This window comes from Diorhabda sublineata, chromosome 7 (genome assembly GCF_026230105.1).
Source record: "Diorhabda sublineata isolate icDioSubl1.1 chromosome 7, icDioSubl1.1, whole genome shotgun sequence".
NCBI lineage: Eukaryota > Metazoa > Arthropoda > Insecta > Coleoptera > Chrysomelidae > Diorhabda > Diorhabda sublineata.
Window position 1 is genome coordinate 22203906 of NC_079480.1, and position 12216 is coordinate 22216121.

The following is a 12216-nucleotide window of genomic DNA, read 5'->3' on the forward strand; positions in this document are numbered from 1 at the left end:
TCATAAAACAAATGGTGAGAGTTATTTTCCTTGCAACATAAAACCTTGAACAAATTTTTTGGGGTGGAATATCTTTGAGATCTAATACAGAATTGGTGTCTTCCCGGTACATGGAATCTGGTCTTCAAGTTTCTCTAATCAACCAAACGTTGACGATTACTAAGCTTTGCCTATTCCTCCGTACGCACCAATAAATTCTTCGAAAACAAAGTCAGGCTCTTCCTGCAGCTGATTCATTTCTTTTTGTATCTCGTAGTCTTCTTCAACGTTTATAGAAGCAAGCATATAGCAACTAAACTTCAACTACTGCAATAGTCGGCTTTTCAATAATTATATTTTTAATTACCAAAATCGGTTTTTCTTTTCTCTATCTTTTCCATGAAAAGTCTTTCTTCAACACAAAACGTACAAAAATTTGTAGCTGCTGAAAGTTAATTGAATTTTTTCTGCAAAGAAACTTATAATTATTATACAGGATATAAAAAGGAGATTAATTTAACCATATATCCTTTGCATTATAAGATGAAAACTGGGAAGGTTTAGAATGTTTTTTTTTCTAATTTCGAAGACATCTATATAATAATTCCAGGTATAAATAATGAAACTTTTCTTTTGTCGCTTTCCCCAGTCATTATCATTAAGAAAATTACCAGTGAGACCCACAATCACAATACTGTCGGTGTTTAGTCAAAAACTCGAGAAATATAAAGGCGGAGACATTTCGTCCAGTGTAGTAACAAAAAAATTTTATCCTTATCCATATAACACGTCGAATCTCGAATGATATACGAATGAGGTTTGGAACTTCCACGTCCAAGATCTTAAACATCGAAAAATGCATGGTAAAATCATTAAAAAATGTAGAAATTTACAAATACCTAGGATTTCAACAGGATAAATCATAATACAAGTCACACAACTTAGTCCAAAGAAACTTCAAATACATGTTTGTGTAGCGGATCTTACCAGCGACCGAAAGCTTCATGATAAATTGAATTTCGGAAAGAAAAAATTGAATACCCACGCCCATGAAAGAAAAAATAGATCTCCAAGTACAATATGTCTCCTTTTTACGAGAATAATGTTCCAAAAAAGAAACGTTCTATCATTGGGTAATTTGGCGGTTTTTTTTTTCGCGTGTATAAAAGACAAAAGGAAATTCGTCAAGCATTTTCACCGTACGAAATGAGACGTGCATATCAGAAAACAAAAGTGCTGCCTCGAAAATGGGCGCAATTACTTTCTTTCCTATCTTGGAAATTAAACATTTCGTTGTTAATTTTTCTTTTTGTCTTTCTGTAAATACCAGGTAACTACCAAACGAAATATTTGGTTAGGTTATTCTAAAATATTATATATTTTCGACAAACCTCGTATGCTAATTAAAAACAATTAATATCTATTGATTATATTGAAGATATTACAACCCCAAAAATAACTTTTTTCATAAATAAAAAAGTTCCAGCTTACGACCGTATAACCTCCCATCTCTATTAAAAATTTAGCATTTCAATATTTTAATTCGTTTATCATGGAAATTATGAAAATTAACAAACGTCCTTGTTAGATTTAAAAAGTTCCCCCTTAACTAAACATAATTTTTCTTAAAACCAAAGAAACAAGTAGCGGTCTCGTCATTAATAGAAGACATCTTAACACCTGCTTCAATGAAAAGACTTTTTGTCATAAAACTGACAGTATTCAAAAAAATACACAGTCGCAAAACATTTTATTTAATTTCGGTGGAGGTGCTTAAAAATATCACAATCTAATGTCGTTACTATATTATTTTAAACGTATAAATTAACGTTATAATGTGATGAAACTTGTAACCTTGTCCAAAATATATATTGTGAAAGTACGTGCAATGATGACGGCGAACCGAAGACGTAGAGGGAAGAAGTATAAGTTCGGTCGACTTCGGTGTTTTTTCAAGCAGCATTCCTTTAGCAAATGAAGAATACAGGACCGCAATAGTATATTTTTAAGCATTAATTAAGAATTACGTAATTTTTAACGTATAACAAAAGTCGAAGAGATTGAATCACCTTGTTGTATACTAATTAATTAAATGTATGTCATATTTTCAATATATTACTTAATTACACGTTTTAGACATAAAAATTGCAAACATATATAGTAATAAAAGTAAATTCTCAACTTGACACTAAGTTTCATATTTATAATTATTTTCTTCTTGATATTCTACTAGAAAAATCGTTTTAGTTCAAAAAATTATTTTGCAAATTGGGCAAGTACTATCCTGTGTTTCAAGTACCTGACCCGCACTACATGGCTGGCAAAGCAAGAGGAAGGCCTCGTCATTTCACATCCACTCACTTTAGTTCTTCGAGATCGGGCTAAAGGATAACAATTTATAGATTTTTTTTCTATTATTAAAAAGCATTAGCACAGATGGTAACGAAAATAGTGACTTAAGTTTCTCGTAGATATAAATTTCCTATCAATATGTTATAAATTAGCGCAAATGTGTTATTGAGGTTATATTAATATCTGGTGTCGAAAATAATTATAAAAATGTGAAATACGAAACAAATATGTGATTAGTAATAATAAGACGAAATAAGTGTTCCACGTCCTCATTTATTCATATACAGTGATGTGATTATAGATTGAATGTGTGTAGGAGGGAGATTTTTCGGTTTTTTGGCGTGTATTGATGATGGGGAGACTCAGTAAAAGTACACCATCTATTAGAGTGAATTATAGAAAACTGGTAGATGAATATAGCAGCAGTTGTGATAGTTTGAAGATAATGCCTGCCTTGCCTGATTTGTTTACGTATTCATGTAGACATTGTGGACAAAGACAAACTTTACAGGTAGATTTTTTTATTATTAATTATAAATTACACCGCTCAATTAATATGACATAATATTGTACTTAATTTCTTCGCAATATCGTATTTAAATTACTATTTAAAAAAAATTACTATTTGTATGTTTGCTATATTGGAGGGACAGTAATAAAGTCCAATGTATAGTTCATTTATATAAAAAGGATGTGAAAATAATTATATTTTAAGTATAAACGTCATTAGAAGATGCTGCCATCTATGTTTGATGCCGGAAATTTATCAACTGATGTGATATTCTGAGTTCATTGTACGCTTCGAACGAATATTTTATTATGTACATTTTAAACATTTTAATTTCTTTTCTCTTCGGTATCTTGAACATTATATTAATATTACCTTTTCATTATATGTAATCAAATACTTCTACCGGAAATTATACGTCATTTAAAGAATCCCAATAACTCTGTTTTTAGCTTACTCCGAATAAAAACATAAAGATTTATATTTACACTACTTCCGGTTCTGTATTTAAAATCAGCTGAATGGCTGTTACTTCCCCACTTTTTATTTGTATAATTAAAATAACTACAGCTCGTTAAACTAATTAGTGTACCTATTTGTACTTTCATTCAAAGAAACTCTTCCTAAGTACACGAAGAATTGAAAAGTATATTTATTTTTAAGAATGCTTTAATTTTATTTGTTCGGTCACTCTCGAGACTTTTCTACTTCCCCGGTCGAGTTTTGTGTTTCTACTCTACTCGACTTATGAAGTGGTCAACACGCAAACCTTCAAAAACACTCCATTTTCCTGTTTATTTTTTCATTCAATATTCATTCAATACATTAATCGATTAAATATATCGGGTTTTCATAGAAAAACAAATAGCGTAGAGAAGAACTAGACATTGATTGTGTTATATATAATAATATATACCACATAAAATGATATAAAAGAAAGCTTTTTAATGGAAAGCGATACAAAAAACGTCGTAGTAGTAGCATTATGAATCATCTTTTTAACATAAACGAACTACTCACTCGAAATAACCTCACAATAAATAGAAAAGCTGTCAACATAATTAGGTCCGAAATTTATGATTTCCACTATATGTTCTACAAATAACTATTTCAGTACCAGAATATTTATCGCATTTTCCGGTGTTGCAGCCCCTTTTAAAAATGGAATTACAAAAAAACAACATATGTAGTAGGCGGTTTCCTATTACACGTACAATTCGTTAGATCACGTGTGTGTGATATTTTAGGGTGTTGATATTAAATTTAACAAGAATTTCGTGGGATTGGTTTAATTGAGGGTGTGTAGAGGGAGATTAGATTCGTTAATGGAAATCTATTTATACGGTGAGAGAAATATTGCTGTAAATTTATTTTTTTTATCAGTTTATGAAAATATCACAATGTAATATATCGATAGAAGTTATAATCGCTTCAAGACTTTTTAAAAACTTATTCTAGTCAACAATGGTATAATGAAGTGACAATACAAAGGTTTTTGAAAGACTCCTGTCTATCCAACAATGACAACAAGAGGTATACGTTATAATATACGTGATTCCAAAATTCGAAACGAATGAGCATCGCGCGGTCGAGTGGCTTTGCTTTTCTTCTCGAGTGTTCGATTCTATGGAACCAAACAAAGAGGTTATGTAAAGAATAACAGTCCATTGTCCAAATACTACAAAAGAAAAGCTGCAGTTTGACATAGGTAGAAATCAGTGGCGGGTATTTCAATGTTATTTACTATTTCAAATAGTATTTTTTAAACGTTTTTTAATGTTCCGCTTATGGTTTAACATAATGATAGATTTTTATTGACAAGACTGCAGTTTATTATATTTTCGGTCTAAAGAATCCTTGAAGGTAATTTATACGTCGTTAGAATGAATATCAAGAAATGGAAAAGTGAATAGACTGAAATATACATCATTAAAGTTCTAGATATTTTATTTTGATTCTAAAAACGATTCTATACAAATTATTTCGTTTGAGATTGTTGAAAATAGGAAAAATATTGTTTTTCAGCTGATAAATATTCAGTAGTGGGACTTTAGTTTAAATATTTTTATAGATTTTATTTATTTATAATCTAGAAAGTGTTTTTTTTTGAATTTTGGAAAAACGGTAGAAGTTTGAGAAAAAAACTTCAAATCAAAGTTGTAGATCCTTTAATTCTATACAAAAATGGTCCTCTGCAGTTTTTTGTTATTAATCATATTTACAAAGTTAGAATGTATGAATAAAAACGTATTTTTTCAATATATTCGATTTGTTTTTTTTTTGGAAAAATCACAATTTTTCATTGATTTATGATTTCTAAAAGCTATGATCCCACTCTAACTTTGTAAATATCAATAATAGCGAAACATTTCAAGGAAACATTTTTGTGTAAAATTCTAATATCTACAAGTTTGAATTCAATTTTTTCTTTCTAATTTTCACCGTTTTTCCATAATTCGTAAAAAAACTGTTTGGTCATATTCAGACTTCGCCTCTGAGTACCTTGGATCATCAATTATCAATTATATTACGAAATTAATTAGTAAAATGAATAGTAAATCATTCGAAAAAGGGTTAAAATGTAAAAATTTTCAGTATGCATTATAAATAATAAAAAATATACGATTACAAATTATTCCACGCCACTGGATTTGTAATTAAACCAATAATTATTGAGATGCCGAGTTTATTGTCTCTTGACCAGCGTTGCCAGATAACCGGTTGATAACTCAATTTTTTTATAAAAAAAAACAACTGAAACAAAATATCTTTTACTAATCGATAGTGCTTAGAAATATCCAATTTCGTTTTATACTTATAACTAATTAATTTTAATTAAAAAAATGCTAAAATATACGATCTTTCAAGTAAAAATTCTTTGTACCGAACGAAATTATTCAGTACCGGCAACATTGCGTTTGACGTAAGCCGTAACATCTGCCTATTCGACTTCTTGACTACTCAACAATAAATGGCGGAGAATTGTAGACTGGAATGTATCTGAAACGAATGACATTTTGTATGTATGTACGTTCGATTAGTAACTGTAGTGTAATAGTGCAACGAAGTCGAACATATGCTGCGAAATTAAACGGTATCTCGAAAGCTTTTCAATGTAAGTTTCTATCATAGATTCCTTGTTCAAGTTTGATTAAAATAAACTCTATATCAGTGGCGGCGTTAACAATAAATATCGAAATTCTTATGCATAATATATAACCTAACCTTTACTCGCTTATTCCCTATAACATCGAATGATTTATAGTTTTTAATTACAATCTTAAATTAATATTTCAAAAAGCTTTTCTGCTTTTTAGCTTATATTAAAATTTTTCCCACATTATTCTCTAATACTTTACCTGAAGTATCCTGTCAAGTTTAATCTATAACGTTCTATATTTCTACTCGACAGAGACGCGTTCGTTTATCTGTAGTATTGTATACAGGGCGGAACATTGGAAATCCTCAAAAAATTTTTATTAGAAATATTTACTAAATTTACGTTTTCTAATACCTCGTTTAGAGGTAATTAAAACCACAGTAATTACATCTCAAAATATATAGTGTCTCCCTCGTATTTTGTCTACCTAAAACTTCTATATACGACTTTATGAAAATATTTCAGTATAACTGCGAACTGAATGGAAAAACAGTTTGTTGAATATTCAATTTCCAGAATCAGTGAATCATTTGATAGTATAGATAAACATTACACGAAAAATTAATCCTTTGGAATTCATATTACGAGACGTTGAAAATTCACGTAGCTCGGACAATAGAAGGGGGATAAACTCAAATACTACGTGGCGGGCGGAAAGAACTGGTGGCAAAGCCACGTGTTTTTTTTTTATTTAAAGAGACACACAAATGCTATCTTGGTTACTTTTTCAGGAAGAATTTGTGATATGTGCCCCGCATATTTTACCTCAAAATATCTTCGAGGTATTCTTGCAAAACTGAAAAGGAAATATACATATTATATCAAAGCCGACCCTGTTCTATATATGCTTGTATATACATAACCAAAACATGGTAGACTAATATTTCAGAAATTAAATTCACGTTCAAATGATTTTCAATTAAATTTCCATTTTGATTTTGTTTGCGTACCTTTCTATAAACACCACATTAATTTCATGCTAATTGCAACGGTAACAAACAATATTTGTTTCCGTAATTGCTTGGATAAAAAAAATTGTTAATACTCCATTTAGTACCGGATTTATACGGAAAACTGTTAGAAATATCATCAGTATAAAAAGTTTTTTTTTTCGAAAGAAATATCATCTAGAAATGATCACAATGATGACAATTATCAGTAATTTCTTTTTGATAATTAACTAAATTCTATGTTCTAATACGTATAATCTGTCATTCAAATGATCGTTCTTCTTTTCTACACTTTCAGTTCGAATTGTGAGATTTTCTACATCGATGAATTGCTTTTCGAAACGTATCTATTTGTTTAAATAGCGCTCCACAAACATCGACATATATATATATATATATATATATATATATATATATATATATATAATAAACCATAGATATAATCGAGAGTTAATAACCTTTTGAACGTCATTATGATGAAATTGACAGAAAAAGAAGAAGTGAGATAATAAGTTTATGTTTCATGAAATCGTGAACTATGCATTTGATTATGTGATTATATCTAGCTCAATTTATGCATAAGCCAACGAAGGTTTCTGAGTTATGCATTCCGACAATTATTAGTAACTTCTTTTTGATAATTAACTAAATTCTATCGTCTATCGACATTCCTAACTGTGTTCAAAACCACTACAGACGTACATCTTAATTAATAATGATAAAAAGTGTATAGAAAGAAAGAATTAGATGCTACAAGACGTTTCTATTAAGTAACCCACGAATAGAGAGCTCTAAACCTTCCCATTTGGTAACCGTATCCGAATCGAACACGCGTTCCTTGGGGAATTTTCCTGTGACACGGAAAACGTGGCACGGGTTTCGTAGATTGCGTATCGCTGCGAACGACGCTTCAAAAACCGCACGAAAAGACAAGTCGTTAAGTGGATGTTCAGTTTTTTTTTAATTCTTTTGGGAAGATGAGGAGATCGGTCGGAAAAGGGAATAAACCAGTTTTTCTTGTGGAACTGGAATTGCGTGAGTGGTTAAATTGATGGAAAAATTGCTTGTATAAAACGCAAACCCGAGCTTCATTTTATCGTTAAATCGTATAATTTGATTCCGAGGAATGTTTTAGTTGAAAATATAAATAATTATTTCCAATGTTCGCTTTGTTTATTAAATACGTAAAGATCTAATAACATAGTCGTAAACAATATTCCATGGGAATCATAAAATACTGAAGCCCATAACCTTTGGACGCTTCGGATCGATCAGAACGTTCACGATTATCGGTTTTTGTACGACTACGTTCAAATCCATCAAACCAGCATCCGATTAATTCTTTTGAAACCATTACTGAGTTTGTACAGTTTTTTTTTCAACGATAATTTAACATACAAAATTGTTTTCAAAGTAGCTTCACTTAAATAGCTGTCACTTTGTTCTAAATAATTGAAATGTTATGAAATTTGACATAAAGTTGGTATTTCATAAATGTCAAATGGATTTGACAATGACAGCGTCATCTGTCTGTCAGTCACACGATTTATTGAACGATGTAATATCTATAACTTTAAAACCAAAAGTTAAAGCTCATATACGAAAATTTAATCTATATAAAAAAGTTATAGAACTAAAAATATGCAGAATATTAAAACAAAAATAATGATTTATTTCCTGCACTATATTTTTTATGAAAAAATATGACACACAGTTTCTCCATTACGTAAAATCAATGGAACCTTTCAGAAGTAAATAACCTTCATCTCAAGGGAAATAAGATATAATCAATGTTATCTGAATTACGAGAGATGATAGATACTTTCAAATAAACTACAAATTAAATTTTAGAATAATAGCGTATAGAATAAAATCAATATTTAACAGTAAACACCAACTGTTATTCGTAAAATATTGATCGACCCCCGTATTTTAAATATAAACACCAGATGATGCAACATCTTGTAATCGAGTGGAGAATGATTGACGTGTGATTAAGGGTTCGAGCATTGACTGCCGGTGATGGCAAAAAATAGGAAATGAGAATTAGGTATATAGAGATAATGGATACTACTTGTAACCATTAGTTAGGAGCTCGGGATACATGTCTATTGCATTGACGTTCATCAAGTCGAATGCCATTTTAACTTCTAGATTTAGCGAAAATCCGGTTTCAAATTGATTTTGTAAGCTGTATACGGGGCGATAAACAACTTTAGAAAACCTCAAAATTGAAATAAAAGACGATCTAAATATGTATTTGAATTAAAGACTTTTTCTCGAAAATATGAAAAATTAAAAGAGTATAAAAATATTAAGAATTAAATTATTCATGATATAAATATAAATTTTTTTAAATCAACTGAAGAATAAAAAACTTTTATTTTAAGGTTATGACATCCCTAATTAACCCCTTAAAATGGTTCAATCGCCCTTAATAACTCATACAGTGTACCAAACTTAGTGTTTCCAACTTAAAAGTACTGAAAATAATAAAAATTCTTCGAAATTTAGTGCAAATTGGTCAAACAAAATCAATAAGTCCAACCCTGTTTTTTATATTTTTGTTTTTTGTTAATATATTTATATATTTAATAGATCAACATAATTTGTAGTAATAATAAACCTCATTATATATTTATAAAATACTTTTTCTTCTCTATAACTTTCAAAATAAATATGTTCAGAATATCGAATGCGAAAACAAGATTGAATAAAGTTTTTCCTTGTTAAAACTTTTCCACGCTCGTTCTCCCGAACGATATTGAACATTCATGATATTTTCTTGACATCATTTCATATCCCCGGCATCTTTGAACAACAATCAAACATAGTTTCATTATTTTATTTTTTTATGTAAAAAAATCATTTTAGTAATGGCGTCTTTTAACGTGTTCGTAATTAAAAGCACCCTCGAGACTGAACTTCCGGTATCTGACGGAAATTTATAAGTAAACTACCGAGATTTTTTTTTATTATCAACAAACATTATTTCCACAACAGTAATCCCGCGCAGCACGTTACCATCTTCTGTGTGGATATTTTCTTAAAGTTTGTGAGAACATGATGTAGGTATTTTATTATGTAAATTGCTTGTGTTGGGAATCACAGTAAAGATAACGCTCCAACTATAACTTGAATGTATAAATAAACTATCAAAACACGTTGTTTAATCAAGGAATAACACTATAAACTCATTATTTATATAAACTAAATCCATTACCATACATTCGAAAATTGACATATAAAAAGAGAAACATCAATCAAAGTAGTGAGATAGATAGAGATAGAAAAAAAGCGAATCAGATACGCCAACGTCCTCTAACTAGAATTCCCTAAAATATTTTTATCGACTTGAAAATATTTATATATTAATAATTATTATACTTGTAATATACCAGATCGAAATTGGAATAAATAATTTAATATAACGATTATAATTCCCTTTTATCTATGAGGACGCCTCTGTTTTTTGTAGACAATCATTTTTACTAGTCATAAATCAACTACGTTTTATGTTGAATATTTCCATAAAACGTGTTATAATTATAAAAACTGAAGTAACAATTCGCAGTCTTGTTTTATTCATACATACATTAAACAAATATCTAGAATAACATTAAATATGCATATAAAATGAAAGCACTAAAATTAGTCATGTAAATATATTACAAATTTAATGTATACATCTAGTGAATTTAGAACAGTACTTCATTAAATATTTAATGAAATAAAACAATTGAAATCAGAATTTAATGCTTTTTTTACAAAAAAACTGTTATAATACAAATGTCAAAACTTGATATAAAGTATTTATTTGTAACGTTAAAGTTTTGCTTGTGATGTATAGATGGCGCCACAACTGCTGAATTAAATCATTAATATCAATCAAAAAGTAAATTATTACTTCCAGAAATTATGTACAAACTATAAAAAATTGGTGTTTCTATTCAGTAAAATTTCTAGAAATTATTCAATTCCGTTAGATTAGTTCGTATTTTATTTATATAATTACATAAAATGTTTAAATAATGTAGTAGTCAGTACTGACAGCTAGTGTATTGATAATCCTTCATAATTAAACTTTATTAGTTTATATCAGGCAAAAAAGTTTCTTGAATTACCAACTTTAAATAGAAAGTAAATGTAATACGTTCATAGTACAGTCAAAATATACAAAAATCAACACTTTCAACAGAATTATTTTACTAAAAAATCATTAATACTTTTAATATATGATTATGTAAAAATTGGAATGTGTATTTTTTAAATAAACGACAATATGAAGGTGCGTTTATTTCATAAATTTCCACAATAACTATTTAATTAAATTATTATCCAGAATCCTACTAATTTTAGAAATATATCGTGAATATTCGAAATATTCAGGATATAAGAAATGAGGAGTATGCGAATCCCATGCATATTTGCCCTGTAAAGGATTCGATATCTGGCATTCCGATCTGCTATATCGTCCTGCAATATAATGATCGAAATATATTTCCATGTCTAACATTCCGATATGAAATTATTTTGAGGTTATGTTTATATAGTATACGTCTGAATTTGAGAATACATAATTTCCAATTTAAAATGAACTCAGCCAGGTAAAACGATTTGATTTTTTTTACACTTGTATTGTAATACCGAATCAATTAAAATCGATTGTAGAATAATTATTTTATTTGACGTGTGCTTTGTCAAATAATTTTTCAATATAAATATCTCAATATTTAAAAGAATACAAATGAATATTTATAAAATAGGTTTATTCGATATAACGATAACTAATCTTACTCGTCTTTGGTCTATGTCGTGCTAAAAGGCGTGGACGACAACATTCCTAAGATTCCTTCCAAGTTGTTCTAGATACCCAATGCCATAATATTTCAAACAATGTTGCCAAGCAAGTATTTATGCATAGAATAGAACAAAATGTTTACTATTACTACTGATTGTTATTTTACAATAATGTTAATATTGAAACTGAGCACGTATATTATACAGTTAATGTCAAAAATATTTATTTATTGATACCCTTCACTATACTTTCATTTTCTTGATGTTTATTCAAAATTCCAAATACTTATTATTTTTATATTAAGATCATATTACTAGATATTTTATTTTATTTTAAATTCTAAATTTCAATCAGAAGAGATCTAAATCAAATTGATTTAGAAACATAAACATATTGAAGGGTGTATGAAATATAAAAATAAAAAAAACGATTAGGTTACAGAAAAAAAAATACCGGTGGAAAGTGA

General features: G+C 28.8%; 1 protein-coding gene across 4 annotated transcripts in view; it reads left to right on the forward strand.

The window, feature by feature from the left end:
- Nucleotides 1–12216, forward strand: part of LOC130446571 (EGFR adapter protein-like) — a 103448-nt gene that overhangs the window by 78910 nt on the left and 12322 nt on the right. Inside the window, exon 1 of one of the 4 annotated variants that reach the window (XM_056782913.1) lies at nucleotides 2307–2842. The exons of 2 other annotated variants lie outside the window; for them this stretch is intronic. In XM_056782913.1, the coding sequence (XP_056638891.1) occupies nucleotides 2681–2842 (162 nt within the window). In that variant the 5' untranslated portion in view covers nucleotides 2307–2680. Of the gene's footprint in view, nucleotides 1–2306; nucleotides 2843–5799; nucleotides 5955–12216 lie in introns of those variants that run through there. One more of the 4 variants, XM_056782916.1, reaches the window with a different exon arrangement.